Source organism: Gasterosteus aculeatus, chromosome 4 (assembly GCF_964276395.1).
Source record: "Gasterosteus aculeatus chromosome 4, fGasAcu3.hap1.1, whole genome shotgun sequence".
Lineage (NCBI taxonomy): Eukaryota > Metazoa > Chordata > Actinopteri > Perciformes > Gasterosteidae > Gasterosteus > Gasterosteus aculeatus.
The window spans coordinates 9,871,042-9,890,011 of record NC_135691.1 but is presented as its reverse complement, the minus strand read 5'-3'; the positions used below and the strand labels follow the sequence as shown (position 1 = coordinate 9,890,011).

Below are 18,970 nucleotides of genomic sequence, written 5' to 3'. Positions count from 1 at the left end.
AACATAAAAACTTTACATAAAACGGTGGAATTTTCTTAGCTAAGCTCAACAGCATGTTTTTTTTACTTAGTGAGTTGAATGTTGAAAAGCTTTTTGAGTAGAGCATTTCAGCACCGGGGTTTTGGACAGCGACTCAACACATGAAGCGGATGGGTTCAGTATTACACTGTTCCGGATAGATTTTGGGTAACTTGGAACATGCTTTAGCATCGTATTAGCAAGCATAATACCCTATTTCACTCAGTAAATGTCCTGTACTTAGAAACTTACAACAACACTGATTGTTGCATTGAAAAGGAAAAGCCCAATACATAATTCTTACTAAATCAAAAGCAAACCGTTGGTATATTAGAGCTTAATTTTAAGTAATGCATTTGTTAAACATTTCTATTAATCATGCAATTGTTCATTGTACATCCGCTTTATGTGTAACTGTCTTTCATGACAGTGCAAACGGGTTAGTGCATCTTTAACGAGCCTTCTCGGTTTTCCTCTCATTGGCTGTGCGAGACGAATGATGTACACCAATAGAATTCTGAACCGTACAAAGAGATCTACTCCCTCCCCCATGCAGCTTCAGCACCAAATCACAACGCTCGGGGTTGGAAGAGAATAGGCAATTCGTTCGTATCGCCACATCGGAGTTAATGTTATATATTAATTCATTATGAACAGTGGTCTTTTTCGCGGAATATGTCACCCCTTCATAATACGGAATCCGACTTCATTTTCCCCGTTCTTGTGGACTGGAAGTGATGCATTTTACTGAATCCGGGATGACAAAGACAATGGGATACCGAGACTGGAGATGGCAGGCTCTTTGGTGGCATTATTTCTTTCTCCTGTGGAGTACAATAAACGGACAGACTCGTTACAGCATCCCGGAGGAACTGAAACGGGGCTCGGTGGTAGGAAATCTAGCCAAAGATCTTGGCTTGGGATTATCAGACATTTTTGACCGTAAGCTTCGCGTCGCCTCTGAAGCTGGTAAACAGTATTTCACTGTGGATGCGGGGAAGGGCGAGCTGGTGGTAAATGACAGAATAGACAGAGAGGCTCTATGTGGAAAAAGCGCCAGCTGTGTGTTGCCTCTGCAAGTGGTTATTGAGGACCCGCTTCAGTTACACCGAATTGAAGTAGAAATTCGGGATATTAATGACAATTCTCCGAGTTTTCTTTCAAATGAATTATCGTTAAAATTAGCCGAATCGGCCGCAGTTGGCACGCGCTTCCCGCTGGAGAGTGCGACGGACCCAGACGTTGGAAGCAATTCCTTGAAATCATATACACTTAGTAAAAATGAGTGTTGTTCCCTTAAAATAAAACAAAATGAGGGTGGCAAGACCGTTGCGGAGCTTGTTTTAGAAAAACCCCTCGATAGAGAGAAAAAAGCTTTTCACAAAATATTACTGACGGCATTAGACGGGGGGAATCCACCAAGATCCGGAACCTCGCAGATAACCATAAACGTGCTAGACATAAATGATCATTTCCCTGTGTTTGAAAAAAACGTTTACAAAGTAACCCTCGGTGAAACAAGCACAAAGGGGTCAGTTGTTATTGCGCCCAAAGCAACAGATGCAGATGAAGGTTTAAATGGTGAAATCGAATTCTCTTTTGGCTCTCGGACACCAGATTATTTATTGTCAATCTTCGATATCAACACTTTAACTGGGGAAATTACTCTTAAAGGGGAGTTGGACTATGAAACCACCAAGTCATATGACATTGATGTAACTGCAAAAGATAAAGGAAGCCCTGAAATGGAGGGCCACTGTCGCGTGCAGATCGACATAACTGATTTCAATGATAATGTTCCAGAAATCATTTTTACTTCTCAGCCGAAGCCAGTACGTGAAGACGCACCGAGTGGGACAGTAGTTGCTTTGATCAGTGCACGTGACGTTGATTCCGATAATAACGGCAAAGTGACATTGCAACTGACCAAAGGCTCTCCTTTTAATCTGAAACCATCATTTTCTAATAACTACGCATTGATTACATTTGGTGCATTGGACCGAGAAAACTGTTCGGACTATGATATTGAGATAACAGCCACAGATTCAGGCTCTCCTCCTCTATCCAGTAGGAGAATTGTACGAGTCAGCATCACTGATGTGAATGATAACCCCCCAATATTCACTCAGCCATCCTATAATGTGTATTTAAAAGAGAATGGGGTACCAGGCTCTATCCTGTACTCAGTATCAGCAGCTGATGTGGACTTTGGTGAAAATGCCAAAATCTCTTACTCTATACTGGACTCCAAAGTGCAGGACGTTTCAGTCTCATCATATGTTTACATCAATTCAGATAACGGCAGCATCTACAGCATGCACTCGTTTGACTATGAGAAACTGAAGGTGCTCCAGATTCAGGTTCAGGCAAAGGATCAGGGCTCTCCGTCTCTCAGCAGCAACGCCACCGTCCATGTTTTTATCCTGGACCAGAACGACAACGCCCCCGCGGTTATTTACCCCTCCTCCGCTGCCCTGGGCTCCCTCTCTCATCAGAGGATGCCCCGCTCCGCTAAAGCGGGTCACCTGGTTACCAAGGTGACGGCCGTGGACGCTGACTCGGGCCACAACGCCTGGATCTCCTACAAACTGGCGGAAGCCACAGACGCCTCTCTGTTCGCTGTCAATATGTACACAGGGGAGGTGAGGACCAAACGCGCCGTGTCCGAGCAGGACGACTCCTCTCAGAGGCTGCTTATAGAGATCAAGGACGACGGGGAACCGGTCCAGTCCACCACCGCTACGGTGTCCATCCTGCTGGAGGACGGCCTACATGAGCCCATATTAGACCTCCGACATAAAATGCCCGAGCCCAGCAAGAAAACTGGGAGAATAACTCTTTATTTGATTCTCTCTCTGGCCTCGGTGTCCGTGCTGTCTCTGCTGACTTTTCTCATCTTAGCGGTTAAATGCGTGAGGAACAGCAGAAGCAGCGGTAGTTGCTGCATGGGAAGGACTGACTGTGATGATTACAAGAACCCCAACAGAAACCTGCAGATTCAGCTCAACACTGATGGACCTATAAAGTACGTGGAGGTCCTGGGAGGAGACATGTTGTCTCAGAGTCAGTCCTTCAGGTCCTGTATGTCTCCAATGTCTCCAATGTCAGAGTACAGTGATTTCACTATGATCAAACCCAGTAGCACCACTGACTTTAACGAGGTGATCAGTGTTCTGGATGCGTCTTTACCCGACAGCACCTGGACCTTTGAGAGCCAGCAGGTGAGCAGAAAACCATAAGTCATTGTGTCGTAGTCAAGTTGTCAACAAATATGTTGATTGTTCCTTCTTCTTCTAAACATGTGTTATGTGTTTCTCCAGAAAACCAAATCACTCAATTTTGGTGTGAAGTTGTAGGGTTATAGCTCATATTCATGGCTATAGTTTTTGGTCAGCTCCAGGGTTTCAATTCTTTTTACAGAGCAATTTTGTATATACTATAATATTGTATCACCTTGGGAAAAGAAAATCCTAAATTAAGTCTACGTTATATAATATGGCGTGTGTGTATTACAGGCTTAGAAAGAGTAATAACTTCCATAGAAAAAACACGTTTTAGCAAGATAATTTGAATCTTTTATTTCAAAGAACAATTACATACCTAAAAGATTTCAAGCATTGCCGTTGCCTCATCCGAAAACAATGTCTGTATATTTCATTCTTTTTTTTAAAGTTACCATTTTTATACACTACATTTTATTTTCATTTTTTCAACAGTGAAAACTACTCAAATATTTCTCCCCCGCCCAAACCCCAGTATATTATTATTATTGTATACATATTATATTATATGTTACTTTTTTAACTTCCAATTTGTAGACCTGCGTCAGGAAAGCGTGTTTGGAAATCACGCCCCCCTGCGGATTCAAATAGCATTGTTATAAATAACAGCTGGTTGATGCTCGGCTGTGTTTTCATAATGGGGAGCTCTCCCTGTATTGTTAAACCATATAACTAACAATAAGATAGGATATATTTTCCATAGTTTCTCCTTGGATGAGGAACAATTGCTTTTCCCACATGTCTGGCATATTCCTCTGTTTTTTCCCGTTGGTTTTGCCTTCTCAAACTTAGGTAATAAGAATTAAGCTGGTCCTTGTCTGCCGGTGGACGTGGAGTCACTGGAAAGTTTTCACCATTTGTGTGAGCTGAGGGACTGAGCTGGTCCAGCCCTGCCCTCCGATGGGGGAGGCCTCTGTTGCCTCTCCCCGCCCATGTGTGGAGTGAGGCAGAGGCAGAGGACGGAGTTTCAGTGTAGGCAGAAAATACTTTTTTCGTTCTCGTTTCTTTTTTTTTTTTTTTTAAAGACGGTCGAAATGATCACATCAAAACTTCCCATCGCTCTATTTCTAAAAAGGAAATGTTTATCATCAAGCCTAGCCGCCTCGTTTTAACCTTAAAATGGATACGTTACGCTGAAAGAATAAGTTGAAAACTTTCCCACTCTCCGATCCTCGGAGCGCAGCACAATGGACTCCAAACAGCGGAAGCGCTCCGGAGGAGGGAGGCTGTGGAGGCTTTGCTTCTATCTAGCTTGCCTCCCTTGTGCCTCGGCCCAGCTCAGCTATTCCGTATCGGAGGAACTCAGCCCGGGCTCTGTCGTTGGGAACATTGCTAAAGATTTGAGTCTTACATCTCAGGGGATTGTTCAGAGGAGATTGCGGATGGTGTCGGAATCCACAACGCAGTATTTTGAGGTAAAGCAGGCGACCGGCGATTTGGTCATCAAGCAAAAAATTGACCGGGAGCAACTGTGCGAACAAAGTTCAGCATGTTCACTACACTTTCAGATACTTCTGGAGGACCCTTTAGACATTCATCGCGTCGTGGTGACCATTCTGGATGTGAATGACAACGCGCCGCAGTTTTCAACCAGCAACATTTCTCTGGAGATATCAGAGGCGGCCGCTCCGGGCACAAAGTTCCGTTTGGAGAGCGCACACGATCCAGACGTGGGTACCAACTCGTTACGCACTTACCACCTGGCGGAAAATGACTTTTTCATTTTGAAAGTGGAAACTAAAAGTGACGGCAGTAAATTTCCAGAGCTGCTGGTGGATAAACCTTTGGACAGGGAGACGCAGGCCTCGTTTCGCCTTTTGCTCACTGCTGTAGATGGGGGTCAGCCGGTGAAATCTGGCTCAACGCTCATGCTCATTAAAATTCTGGATGTCAATGACAATGCGCCCGTCTTTGACGAGCCAGTCAAGAAAGTTAGTCTTTTAGAAAATGTTGCAAGGGGCACTTTAGTTACGAAATTGAACGCGACTGACGCGGATTCGGGTAACAACGGAGAAATATCTTTCCTTTTCAGTAAGTACACATCGGAACGCATTGTAAACATTTTCAGTGTGGATTCTAAAAGCGGGGAGATCCGCGTGAAGGGTGACGTGGATTACGAGAAATCCACCGCATACCACATCACAGTGCAGGCCAGAGATGGTGGATTTCCCGCCATGGAGGGATCGTGTAACGTCATAATTGACATCATCGATGCGAATGACAACGCCCCTGAGGTGACACTGACACAACTGGACAGTCCTATTAGAGAGGACTCGGCCCCAGAGACTGTGATTGCGCTCATAAGTGCACGTGACCTAGACTCTGGTTTAAATGGAGAGGTTACATTAACTGTCCAACCAGGTTTACCATTTAAACTCAATTCAGCTTTTGCGATGCATTACAGCCTCACCACCGCTGGAATCCTGGACCGTGAGACTGTCCCAGAGTACACATTGGTCATCAAGGCCACTGATGCCGGTTCCCCTCCCCTCTCAACACAAACCACCTTTGTGGTGAAGCTCTCTGATGTAAATGACAATGCTCCCACTTTCTCTCAGCATTCGTACTCTGTGGACATCCCAGAGAACAATGCGCCAAGTGCCCCTATTGCTGCTGTTTCTGCCACTGACCCAGACCTTGGTGACAATTCCCGCATCTCCTACTCTGTCCTTCCCAGCATGGTGCAGGGTTCACCCATCTCTTCGTATGTCTACATTAACCCAGAGAGTGGCCAGATCTATAGCATGCGCTCCCTGGATCATGAGCAACTTAAAGCTTTCCGTATTGAGGTGCAGGCCCGGGATGCTGGGGTTCCCCAAAGGACAGCCAACGTCACTGTGCATGTATTTGTGGTGGATGTGAATGACAATTCTCCAGTGATTGTACATCCCTCCTACCCCAAAGACAAAGGATTACAGTTCACTGTGCCCCCATCAGTGGGCCCGGGGCACCTCGTAAATAAACTTGTAGGGGTGGATGCAGACAGTGGGCACAATGCATGGTTGTTCTACTCCATCGCTCCTGGACAAAATGCTGGGATGTTCCGCATCGGGGCACACACTGGTGAGCTCCGCACAGCCCGCAAGTGGGCGGAGGAGGAAACCGGCTCGACTTTTGACATTGTGGTCATCATTCAGGACAATGGTGAGCCGCCAAAGTCCAGTTCAGTGAACATTACAGTAACCGTAGATGAGAAAGAAACAACCAACAATGCTGCAGTAAGCCCTCGCCACACACCTTTCTACCACCGCACTGGGATGGCGGACATCACTTTGTACCTCATCATCTCTATAGCCTGCGTATCAGCGGTGTGCTTTATCACTTTTGTTATCCTCATGGTACGTTGCCTAAGGCACCGTGACCCAGTCCTCGGAGATTCGGATTGCTGCTGCTACGGTCGTCACAGGACCAGCCGCTACCATCAGAGGCCAAGCAAGGACCTGCACCTGCAGCTCAATACTGATGGACCCATACGGTACATGGAGGTTGTGGGTGGCTCCCAGGACCCGCACACACGGACATACAGACCCTGTTACTCCACCCTATCCAGCCGAAGTGACTTTGTATTTATGAAGACCCCCATGCTGAGTCAAAACAACACGCTGAACATGACACTCAGCAGGAAGCACCTTATGAACTCAGCCAGTGAGGTGAGGGATTAGAGCAAGCATGGCATTTGGTGGGATATGCCATCGTGGTTTGAGACCAATACAAGGGTTTCAGTATCTATAGGTTGGTTTAAGAAATACCAATAATAATGTTGTTCACATGCAGTTTTGATATTGCTTTGCTGTGTTTGTACAAGCATGTGTAAAAAAAAAAACTCATGTGATGTTGCATTAGCTCTTGGAAGTAGAGTCCTAACCTAGATTCCACATGTCACTTAGACGTTGCTTGTTTTTTCTGGAGAATCTTTCTCTCTCTCCCCATCTCTCGCTCTCTCTTTCTCTTTTTCTCTCTCTCTCTCTGTGAAGAACATTTTAATATTTAATCTGACCAGAGGCTAGAAAATGTGGTTACCATCTCCGTTCAGTAACTAAACAGCAGATAGGACCTGTTCCCTATGGATAGAAAGTTACAAGTCAATTCCATGCTGGAAGTCAACGCTGGGAGAGGGAATGTCAAAGGAGGTGGAAACATAGTGCTCCTAACAGATGAAGAGGAGGAGGAGGAGGAGGAGTAGACAGACAGATGAAAATATCCTGCAGTGTTGGCTCAGTGTTGTCTGGGAGACAGAGTGGAACAGGATGACAGAGGGAGAGATGGGGGGAAGGAGAGGAAAAGGGCGAAGGAAAGAACAGGCTACGAGGGGTTGGGTGGGGGAGCCAAAGAATAAAGCAGAAGCTGGAAAACAGGAATTCATGGGGTCAGTGGCTTGAACCCTGACTTCCTGTTGTCCTCTGAACGTTTGTTGATTGGTTCCAGGACCCCGCATCACATGAGTGAGGATGTATTCACTGTGTAAGTTTTGCACAGGACATTTTTACTTTTCTTACATTCTTGATTAGCATCTACCCTTCTCCCTGTGTTAAGCAAAGCTAAACCGATAATAATCCCATACACAAGACAGAGACAACCTATTTAGTATTTTGATATCTTTATTAAAGACACATGAGTCATGAGTCTTTATTACACAGACCCTCTCTCGTTGCTGAATTGGGTTGTTCCTGAGGTCAGCAGGATACCATCTGTTTCATTGCTCTAGTGACACGTGTCTATGTGGACAACAGAGGCAGAGAGAGAGAGAGAGAGAGAGAGAGGACGGATGGGTCTTTCTTTATTCATGCGTGCCATGGCAACAGCCTGTAATGGCTTTACAGCGGCAGCCATCTCTTTGGATGTCCATATGTTTGCATGCAAGATTGTGTGTAGAAAACGTCAGGCTCAAGAAGCCTCCAGTAGTGTGTAATTTTAGCAGGACCGTGAGGCCATAGTGCCCATTTATTAGTAACTTCCTCACCTTTATCTGTCTGCTCTATTCAGCAGCCGTGTGCTGTTTTATTTTTTTTACACAGACAATTTAGGGGGCAATTTGGAGAAAATTCATAGACTTAATGCAGGATCTGAATAGTTGCATTACCATCTGTTTGTTCAGTCTGAGGCTGTGAGAGTTTACAGGAGTGGGCACGGGCACTGACTTAGGCCGAGTGTTTTGTAAATACACTTTTATATGGATGACGAAGCTGAACATGCAACAAACTGGCTCACGCTGCTCAGAAATAACTGTCGTTAAGGGTTTTGTGAGTTGAGACAATATGTTTGTTTAAGGCAGAGGCGTGTTTAAATCAAAAAGCACACATTGGACTTGTCTCTTGTCACATGTTGTCGTCTTTTCCTTTTAAAGAATTAGCAATGATGATATGTGCATGTGATAGGAAACTAAATTTTCCATGAACAGTACCAGATCGACGTGTATGTTTGAAGGGAGTTTCTGCACATACTGCATTTCTTCAGCCCTGTCAGAGGGAGAGAAAGGGAAAATTCATTTGTTTTTTCTCACCCGATAAACCTGTTGGAGAAGTATTTAGGCAGAAAACCTGATGTTTTAGCTCAAATTTGTTCAAACATGCTTGATTCAGTCCAGATTGCAGAGCTAAGCAATCTAGTTAATATCTCATTTGGAATCCTGTGTTCACATAATCACACGCATATTGAGCATTCATCTTATCACTTTATATATTGGTTATAGTATATTGTATTAAGGAACCGGGTCAGTTTGGAATGTCCTCAAAGCTCTTTCGTTCATTCTAAAGATGTGAGGTTATGAGTGGTATGAAAGTGTTTCCAATGGATGAGAATCAGGGCCCACAAGGCTGTAATCCCTTCATCCACTGACCTAGTCTGCCTTACTGGTAGTTGACATCCTCTCTCTATTCCCTGCCTTTTAAATTGAACTTGTGCATTTAAGTAACCAACTCACTTCAGAGACTATGAAAAAACAATAACAAGCACATCTGAAGATTATCTGATAAGTGGAACTGAAATCAATTACATTTTGAATCCCACGTCATGAGACCTGGCATGAAATTTGTTTTCTCTGGCAAGTGACTCATTATTATGGATATTACCAGTCTTCCTCTGGTGTGTAGTTTTCGGCATGCAGGATACGGTACTGTTTACCTTTAGTTAGCAGTGGGGCCAGATAAGTCTGTTAACCTTTATTATTCATGTTTGTATGCGATTAGACCTTGGAAATAACAAGCGTGTGTCTTGTTTGTGTGGTCAGAGCAGGTCACACGGCTGGAATGCTGGGCCTCTTTGCGGATGTCTGCCTACTCTCAGCGCTAATGTTTTTTTCTCTCTATACCAAAGCTCCGGCAGACTTACATGCCTACGCACAGAGACACGTCTTTGAGTCTACTTTTAACTCTAAACATTGAGCAGATTCCGTTCCCCTCTTCTCATCCTCATCTACTACTGTGGAACCAGTGACAGCTTGTGAATTCTAAGTATACTTTTCTTCCTCAGACATTTTCCTTGAGTGTCTAACACTTAACTTATTTGTTGAGTAGCCACCAAAGTAAAAATGGACCCTTTTGAAGAAGAAATGGAAATCAAATAATTATTAACAAATTTTTTTTTACAAACAATTTTTCCTCAAAAGTTCATGGATCATAGCCAGCGTTGGTCAATAGGTGGATTATTGAAAAAACACTAATTGCCGTACAACTCGCTCGTCACATCATCATTCTCTCTCCCTGTCACTAGTTGTGGTGTCCTTTTGTGTGGTGTCCTTCAAAGTAGACCAGACAATATACAAAAGTTGCTTCTTTCCCTCCTATTTAGGTCTTTTTGTGGCGTGGAAGTCGCTTGTTATGGATACTAAACACTATTCCCGATTCCACTTGTTTTAACCACCCGTGGGTTCCTTGTCTGTTCTTTCTGTGCATTCAATAAGTCTCCATTCACTGGTGCATTTGTTCCATGTTTACCGGTATGCTAATAGATGCTCCAGTTTCAGCTTCTCCTTTTGTCTAGGTATTTACTCTTTCGTTTTTCTCTCCTGCTCTCCCGCTTCTTTCCATCATTCCCTCGGGTAGAACATCCCTTTTAATAATGCAGCACATTATCCTGCTGGCCCGTCTCTCCTGCGAGCTCTTGTGTCGATTAGACGGCAGAATCTGGAGCCGAGCCGAGGTTTATTCACCGCATCAATGCACAAGAGAGCCTGAGAGAGAGAGGGAAAGAGCTACAGAGATGGGAAAGACGTGGCGGTATGGCCAGCGAGGTAGAAATGGACAAGAGCGGCTTGAAGACATTAATGGAGAGAAGGAGGGACATATAAAGGAGAGAGAGGCTTTTAGTGCTGGTGAGCCACAAACGTTGCCTTATCGCCATGATGTTTTGGTATTAAAATAACACTGTGTTACCTTCCAAGGACTCTCTCTGTCCTCTGCGTCTGATAAACATATTCTTAGGAGAGCTCTGTAGCTACTCAATTGGCAGGAAGACTCACCAAGCTGTCACCCCAAAAAGTCATGTTCTGGTGTCATATTTTGTCTCTATTTCTTTCAGAATTTTTTCTCAAAGATCTTGCAGTGTTTTTTGGCTTCTATAACTGATTTGTGGCGCACGCGGCCCTGTAACTCTCCTTTTGATATTACCTGCTTTTAATTTTTGATGCGAGTGTCGTTTTATGTGTGGGGCCCCAGTTTGGGTCTTTGTTTTGTTTGTTTTTCGTTCGTGTTTGTGCGCGAGTTCCTTTGCAGCATTTACTGCTCCACAGCTTTTGGCATCCTGTCCCAACCTTTGTCCATTTTTTCCCATCTGCTACCCTTTGTTTAGACGCATTGAAAAAAAACGAACAGTTTTTCTTAAAAGACAGATATACACCATCACACAGATGTGTCGGTCACAAAGCATCATTTGAACCAAAGGTGGAATTTCCAAAAACGCTTTGCTGGTGTTGCAATGACACAATCAATTCATGTTGCAAATTCTGTTCTCTTTGTAGCAAAAGCCCCCCAACAATGACTGGCGCTTCACCCAAGGACCGAGACCTGGACCCAGTGGGTGAGTAAACTGAGACAAATACATACACACAATGATTAAATGCCCGGTAATGTTGTGCTGCACGAGTCAGGCTTATCTCTGAGACAGAGGGAGTGACTGAGGATGAGGAGTGAAAACGAGGGGGATGGGAGTGCGCGCTGCAGCCATAAGAACACGCTGCCTGCAGAGTACTGATTATGAAGAACGAATCATATTAAAGTCACAATACATACCATTTGAATTGGACTTTAAATCACATCGTGGTGATGGTTTCATTGCATGATTTTGCTCAATGAATTGCAATTCTAGAATTACGCTCCTGAATGAGCATCTCTGCCTGGCTCCTGGTTGCTTTATAAAATGGCTGCCGCAGCTTCTGCTCCCCCTCCCCCTCGCCTCCTGTTCCTCTCCTCCGTGCAGCCTGTGCGCCATCACTCAGTACTACTGATGAGGGGCGGTGACCAAAGATAGTGGGGGTCGGACGGTGTATTTATCCTTCTTGCACTCTTTTCAGTCTGTAATAATCGGGATAATCTATTTCAGTCGCGTGTTTTAGTGAGCTGAGGACAGTTTTTAATCATGTCTACTTTGCCCATATCTAGTCGGCTAAAATGGAGTGCTTGGCAGTAGCAGTTTTCACAGCAATGATTGCACCACACATTCCACGAGTCAAGACATCGCCCCGAAACACACCAGCTGTGGCAAAATGCTCTTTTGAGCCAAGTTAGGAAAATGTTAGACACGCACCGACACAAATACCGCCGTCGTTGGTGGTGGGGGGAAAAGCAAACTAACCCTAACTCCGGCTTTCAGTCAAATACACGATGGTTCTTGCAGGCTGTATAACTTGTTGTGTTTTTAGTCCCCACATGCCATACGGTACACACATACGATGGACGCCGAAGAGTGGGACAAGGTACTAATTTAGACGTAGAAACCAAATGCTCACTTTCTGTCCTTAGAAGCGGATCAGTGGTGACTTTTGTCAAGTCACTGTTCAGCTGATAAGGGCAGAGAGTCTAACATATGTTAGATAGTGTCCTGCAGTGGAGTGCCGTACTGTGTGTAGATGTAGCTAACCCATAGCTTTTGTTAGTCTCCCTAAAAGTTTGCTGGGGTTTGTTGATCGATGTGCTTAGGCCACAATGCCTGCTGTGGTGTAGAAAGGATTGTGGCAGTTATGACTTCCCGTGCATTGTTTTTTTTCAGATTTGTTATGCCTTTTTATGTGTGCCATATATATAAATATATAGTCATTGTACCCTTTAAGCTGAGAAGACTGGCTTACCAAACTTTGCGTTGACTTTGCTGTGTGTCTGTGATGATTGTAGCTCAACATCACTACATGTGACTTTTTCATGTGATTTATCAACGTGGCAACGAAATGAAAGAGGCAATACAGACATCTGTTTCATGATTGGTTTCATTAAAACACCCATTAGGCGTTACAACGTTGTAAACAACACTTCATGTAAAACTCCTGAGGTCAAATTCCAGCATGTACCCCATGTGACTGGTTGAACGGCTTAAACTAACTTTGAAGTTACCGTCATAGAAGATTCTCTTCAAAACACCAAAGAGAGCCAACAACTTGTCACGTAACGTTGCAGAGGGAACCACTATCATTGTCTGCCCGACCAAAGACAACACCACAGTTGACAATCCCGCCCATAGGAAGGGAAGATCCCGACCACAGGAAGCGCCTAACACAACCAGAGGAAATTATAGGAAATTACAGAGCAGAAAGATGCTAATTTAGCTCAAATTAAGCATGCCCTTTATCTAAGGATGTGAAGAGGCACAAAATGGCTGCACTGGCTTTATTTACTCTGCCTGTTACTCATTGGCTGTCTGGGGCAGACCGAACATGTTTCTCTCCGTCAGTCTCTGGCGCCGAACTCAGAACCACTTCAGAGTTTTGGCAGCAAGATCTGGCAACCTGCTCTTGAGCAAATGCCTCTTTTTATGTTAAATTCCTTTCTTGTTGTTTACTTGCCCTTTACGCCCTAATGTAGATTTTTCTTTGGTGGTTTTACATTAGAAATAAGAAAAGGTCCCTCTTTATCTCCCATCTCTTCAACAAGCTATCTTTAGTTATACAGTCCAGTTTTCCTCATCGGTTACTAAACATTTGTAATGTACTGTCCTCTTTGGACCTTTCAACTCCACCAGAACATTTTACCCATGTCCCTGTGGGTTAATCATCATCCACTAAATGTCCTTGGGTCAAACAACTAATGTATTTAACACACAGACACACAATTCATCAGCTTGAGAGATTCGTAAAAAACACTCACACGTCTTTAGAAGCAGAATCCATTAAGGTTTTATACAATTTGTTGTGACTCTGCTGAGATTATATTAAAGTGAAGAGAAATGTATCTGTTCTTATTTTCTGACAGTGTACCAGAGAAATTTTATTTTATAGAAATAATACAGTACAATATAACATTATGGAGGTTTATTGTCACATTTGGAGAAGGAGCAGAGTCAGTATTAAAGCGCTGCAAATTACATCTAGTTGTACGGTTTTTGCTGGTGTGTCACAGGTGTAAATAAGTTGAGCATAATAGATCGCAGTCTCCTTTGTTCTTTGCACGGGCAAATTGCAGACTTAAAATAAACAGGCCTCTTGAAGGTCCTGTTTGCCCAGATGGAAATGCTCAGTTCCTGCTGAGCGCTGCATGTGTAACTAGGCAGACAGCAACTTTCTTTAAAAGTGGGATCATTAAATATTTATTAAGATTTGCTAGACGGCGCAGTGCTCATGGTCATAGTAGAGACAGTGTGAACGTCGTACAATGTTGACTGTGTGACTGCGCGAACACGCTTGCTTCTGTGTGTAATTGTGCAGAAAGACAAGAGTGTGTTTAAGAGTGCGTATTTGTTTGGGACACACCCTGTTTTGTAAACTATACATCCTTGTTTTCCTTTGCCGAGTTCCTGTCAGGCTGTACGTTTGGCCATCAGCTGCTTTGCCGTAATAAACCACCGACTGTCAAACCAGTGAGCTAAACAAACACGCACTGGAGAGGATGAACAACCAGTTATTTACAGTCGGTCCTTCCTTGTCTTCACCATAGGGCCACTGGAGGACCTGAGGTTGCCATGGGAACTGGTCCCTGGCCCCAGCCCCCAACTGAGGCTGAGCAGCTTCAGGCCCTGATGGCTGCAGCTAACGGTGAGTCCTACACTTTGTTGTCATTTCCCTCCCTTCTATCGATTCATCGATCTCTTCATAACCTTAGTGAGGGTGCTTGGGCAGAGGTTGTTTATTTATGTTCCTGTTTGGTAGGAGGACAACTAGCAAGACTCGCTCATTAATAAAGCTCTCTCCATCCACATTAATGTTGGGATAGTTGATTTGTGTTTTACTATACGCATAAGCTATAGACCTATATGGACAGTTATGTAACACACAACCTTTAGGGGCATACATAACGAAAGATTCCCATATTGCACAATGTGACTGCCCCATTTCTCTTTTCCTGCAGTGCATGCCTAACCAGGCACTGCAGAGGCACACACAGTTATTCGTCACGGAGCTTTCAACGTCGACGCCTTATAACGACGGGGGAAAACTACACGTAACATTGGCCTTGAGAACAAAAGAAATATGAAGAAAAGATGGATTAAAAAAAACAACATTTACAAATCACATCTCTCTCCCCCAAGACACACAATCCTCCCCTCCCCCCTCCGCCCTCGCCCCTCTTTCACACTGCATTGGACGTTCCGGGGAATTTTTCCATTGCAGTGAACAGAGAGAGAAAAGACTCTGCATTGGGCATTGTGGTAACCGGCATGTCAGAGCAAAGTTAGAACAGAATGCACATGTTAGTGGCATCCGGAAGGAACGAAGAAATAGTGCCTGTGTTAAACATGGAACAGCTCCGGTCTGTAATTATTAAGCACAACATGGGAGTAATCCTGCAACCCGTAACAAAAAACTGCGTGAGGGCAGAGAGATTTATCATAAAATATGTTTCCACATACTGCTTTGACATTTTGGAAGCCAGTGAGCAGCAGTACAGTTTTCGTGAGCATATGTGCAGGCTGAGAGGCGGTGGGGGAGGGAGCGCTTGTGTCTTTGGTTCTGCAATGCAGGGGCTGTGGGAGAATTATGAGCTGAGCAGCTACGTCACGCACGCACACACACACACTCAGGGAATGAGGATGAGGAGTATGTTGAAGCGACAGTATCATCATCTATGTTAAGAGAAAAAATGCATCTGTGCCCAATCAGCTGTGGAGCACATCTTTTGCCCTTCATTTGTTCATGCTTTTCTGCTCATGCCACTCAATAGTTCACTGCAACCTCATGGTTTGCCTGAGCAGTGGGATTTGTTTATATCAAATGTAATATTCAGACAGCATCTCCCTTCAATTAAGTACTTTATCTCATGTTCGAAACTCCTTTTATTACCCATTTTGCTTTTCCTCCTTTAATATAACACAGAAATATTGTTTTTTAACAAATTTCCTCCCCCTGTCCGTTCCCCACTCTGTCTCTCTCTCCCCCCCAGCAGTTGGTGAGGCTACGGCCACACTGGGGCCCGGCACCATGGGCCTTAGCACCCGCTACAGCCCCCAGTTCACCCTGCAGCACGTGCCCGACTATCGCCAGAACGTCTACATCCCCGGTAGCACGGCCACCCTGACCTCCAACCCCCAACAGCAGCAGGCGACGGCCCAGCAGGCGGCCCAGCAGGCGCTGCCCCCGCCCCAGCAGCAGCAGCAGGTTCAGTCCGAGCCGCCCAAGGCCGCCCAGACCCCTGCCTCCAAGAAGAAGTCCACCAAGAAAGAGAAGAAGTAGAGTTGGACGGAGAGAGGTGGAGGAATTTTGAACCTGGCTTGATCTGATGATAAATCTAACCCCCTCATACTCCCCGCCCCCATAAGGTATCTTGCCGCTCTGCTGTCACTCATTAGCCACGGTCTAAATAGTGATTGCTTTTGACCACATGGACGTTGGATAGATGTCGATGGTTCTTTGAAAGTGTCTTGAATGTTCTGAAGGCTTTTTGTTGGTGTTGATAACATGTGCTGTGCTAAAGGTTTAAGTATTGCTCACATACTCTCTCTTGGTAGATCATTTCGGCGGGGTATGGGGGGGTTATTGTGATTTTCTTTTTTTCTTTTCGTAAAATCAGATGAACTTGGATAAAGAGATTCATTGTAAGGAACCTTGCTGGGATGACACGGCTGTACTCAGTGATGTATTCAGAGATGAAATGTTAACGTCTTTCACGTTGGATTTATTGTGCTCTTTCCCTGACATGGAACGTCAGCTATTGTAAAGTACGCTATTTGCCATCAATTAGATTACTATATAAGGTCGGCCTTGCAGGGTCTTAAACCATGAGTCCTGCGGATATAAGGCTGTTGTTTGACAGGTATTACAAACTCTTCTGCATGCTCTTAAAGGTTCAAACCACATGTTCTAGTTTATAGTTGCAAACCATGCATTGCAAAAGCAAAGAGGAGGACATCCTGAATCCATTATCTCCCCTCCAATCGCAGGTCAGTGTGATGCACATGTAGCATTTACTTGACACAGAATAAAAATAACTTTTGTAAGCATAGTTAAAAAAATAATAATCCTAATCTCCTGATATTTGTATGACCTGAGCATGCATCCAGAGGAAAGGGGCTGGCAGAGGGTGGGGTGGCGTGGGGCACGGTATTGTGTCATCAACTCACTGTACATGCTGTCCATAAAGGTGGTGTAGCAGCAGAGACTCCAGATGGGCACAAACATGTCCTGCTCCCCTGCACCTTCTACCCTCCCCTCCTCACACCCAGCCTGTGTTCTCCCCTCTCTCACCGCCCCACGTCGAGGGCCAAACAGAGAAAAATGCACTGTTTGTATTTTGAAGATCACACGACGAAGGGGTAATAATCACTTCGGTCTTTTAGGGAAATGCATATAGGGGTGGTAAATTTGAGGGCTTTGACTGAGTATTACCCCTCACTATCCTGAAGGGTTGAAGAACTTCTCGATGTGACACAGTAACATGTTTTTTTTTTCCTTTGGGAGATAATGATTCAATGGCATAGAAGAAGTGTTTGTACAAGACATGAAGTCTTTACTTTGCCGTCCATCTGTCTGAGGCCTCGGTCCAGATACTATTGCATGAGAAGAAGCGTCTCGCAGGCTGGGTCAGGGGGGACTGGATGGGGTGCGGTGAGGGGTTCACAGACTGAGGTGGCACCATAACATCAAACAGAGGGGTGATGAACAACGTTAGCTCTACCCACTGAATGTACAGGGGAACCACTGTTGATCTGCCCACCCCTTAAACCTTCTCCAATACACTGACCCAGGTAGAGGTCAACAGAGCCGAGCAAAGCTGTCCCTGTCGGGAAGGCGATACCACTCGAGAGCTCTTTGAAATTTCCCCTCCCCTATTGACATGATAAAAAAACCTTAGCTTCTCTGCCACTCGCCTCTCTGCTCCGCTCCCTGGCCTTTAGAGGCTCTTCCTCACTGTAAATAAAACACAACTCCTGTCGTATGAGCCAGTTGTTTGTATAGTAGGGACCACGTCCAACGGTTTAAAAATACAACTCCCTCCCACAGGCGTGGCTTACTACTGGAATGTGTTGCATTTTGTTTTTCAAGAAAAATAAGAAAACCACAGTTAAAAAAAAAAAAAAAAAAGAATCAATAATGAATAAAAATCTGAGATGTTCTTCAACAGTTTGTGTTGCAATGTAGTAACTAAGCACCATGGAAGCCAACTAACTCTCCCGTGTAAATAAATGACTTAAAGACAACTTTAGATAAGTAAACAAAGTGACACACGTAGACTAGTTAACTTGTGATATGTGTTGCGCATATTTTTGTGTTCAGTTTCTCTCTACTATCTTTTGTCACCCTTTAAAGAAACAAAACAAAACAAAAAAAAATATGGAAATGTTTCTATCCTTCTGTAACCTCTTAATGTTCTTTTGCGGTGATTTTATCTTGTGCATTTGTGAAAGAATGCCTCTCATTCTCTTTCTGTCCATATGAGCAAATGATTATAAATATTATATATGTGTAAGTCCGTCTGCTGCTGAATTAATACTACTCTATCCTGCTGTATTATCTTTCTTATCAAATGCTTAGCCCCCACGCTTTCCCCTCTGTGTTACTCTTATTTTGATGCTAATATTTATATTGCTGTTTTATTTTCTCTTGAACACTGACATTTCAAATAAAAAGATTCTGAAATCATTTAAAAATACATGCGTGGCTTGTTTGTTTTACACTTGTGTGTGTATGTCATTCTGAAACAGACAGAGAGTACATTTTGTGCATTGGGGATGTTTGCTGTAGTTTTTATTTTATTTCATTTGTGTTATGTACATTAAATTTAGTGGTAACAAAGACACAATTATGCTACTAGTTGGCCTGAAGACAGAAAAGCAGAAGCTTTCTAGTTCGAAAAGGGCTAAAGAGTCAACAGAAGTCTGAGACCACCCTTTCGTGGTGGAGTCGAGGGGTTAAGCCCACACCGGAGATCCAGTCTGGCACTGATGCAAACCTGAATGTCATGTTTGACTGTGGCAGATAGAAAGGACTAGAAAAAGACCAAATGTGGCCACTTATCTACAGTTAAAGTAACATTGCTCATAGGCTAATACGGTTCCCTTGTTATATGATACATGGGAGTTATTAATGGGACGCTTAC

General features: G+C 44.2%; 1 protein-coding gene across 50 annotated transcripts in view; it reads left to right on the top strand.

The window, feature by feature from the left end:
• Positions 1 to 18,521, top strand: part of LOC120818130 (protocadherin gamma-C5) — a 168,550-nt gene extending 150,029 nt beyond the window's left edge. For 11 of the 50 annotated variants that reach the window (XM_078101207.1, XM_040174960.2, XM_078101215.1 and 8 more), the window contains exons 2-5: positions 11,254 to 11,312; positions 12,154 to 12,207; positions 14,375 to 14,472; positions 15,818 to 18,521. In XM_078101207.1, the coding sequence (XP_077957333.1) occupies positions 11,254 to 11,312; positions 12,154 to 12,207; positions 14,375 to 14,472; positions 15,818 to 16,107 (501 nt within the window). In that variant the 3' untranslated portion in view covers positions 16,108 to 18,521. Of the gene's footprint in view, positions 1 to 23; positions 3,240 to 4,189; positions 6,950 to 11,253; positions 11,313 to 12,153; positions 12,208 to 14,374; positions 14,473 to 15,817 lie in introns of those variants that run through there. The other 39 variants (XM_078101210.1, XM_078101245.1, XM_078101232.1 and 36 more) reach the window with 13 other exon arrangements.
• The last annotated feature ends 449 nt before the right edge of the window (positions 18,522 to 18,970 follow it).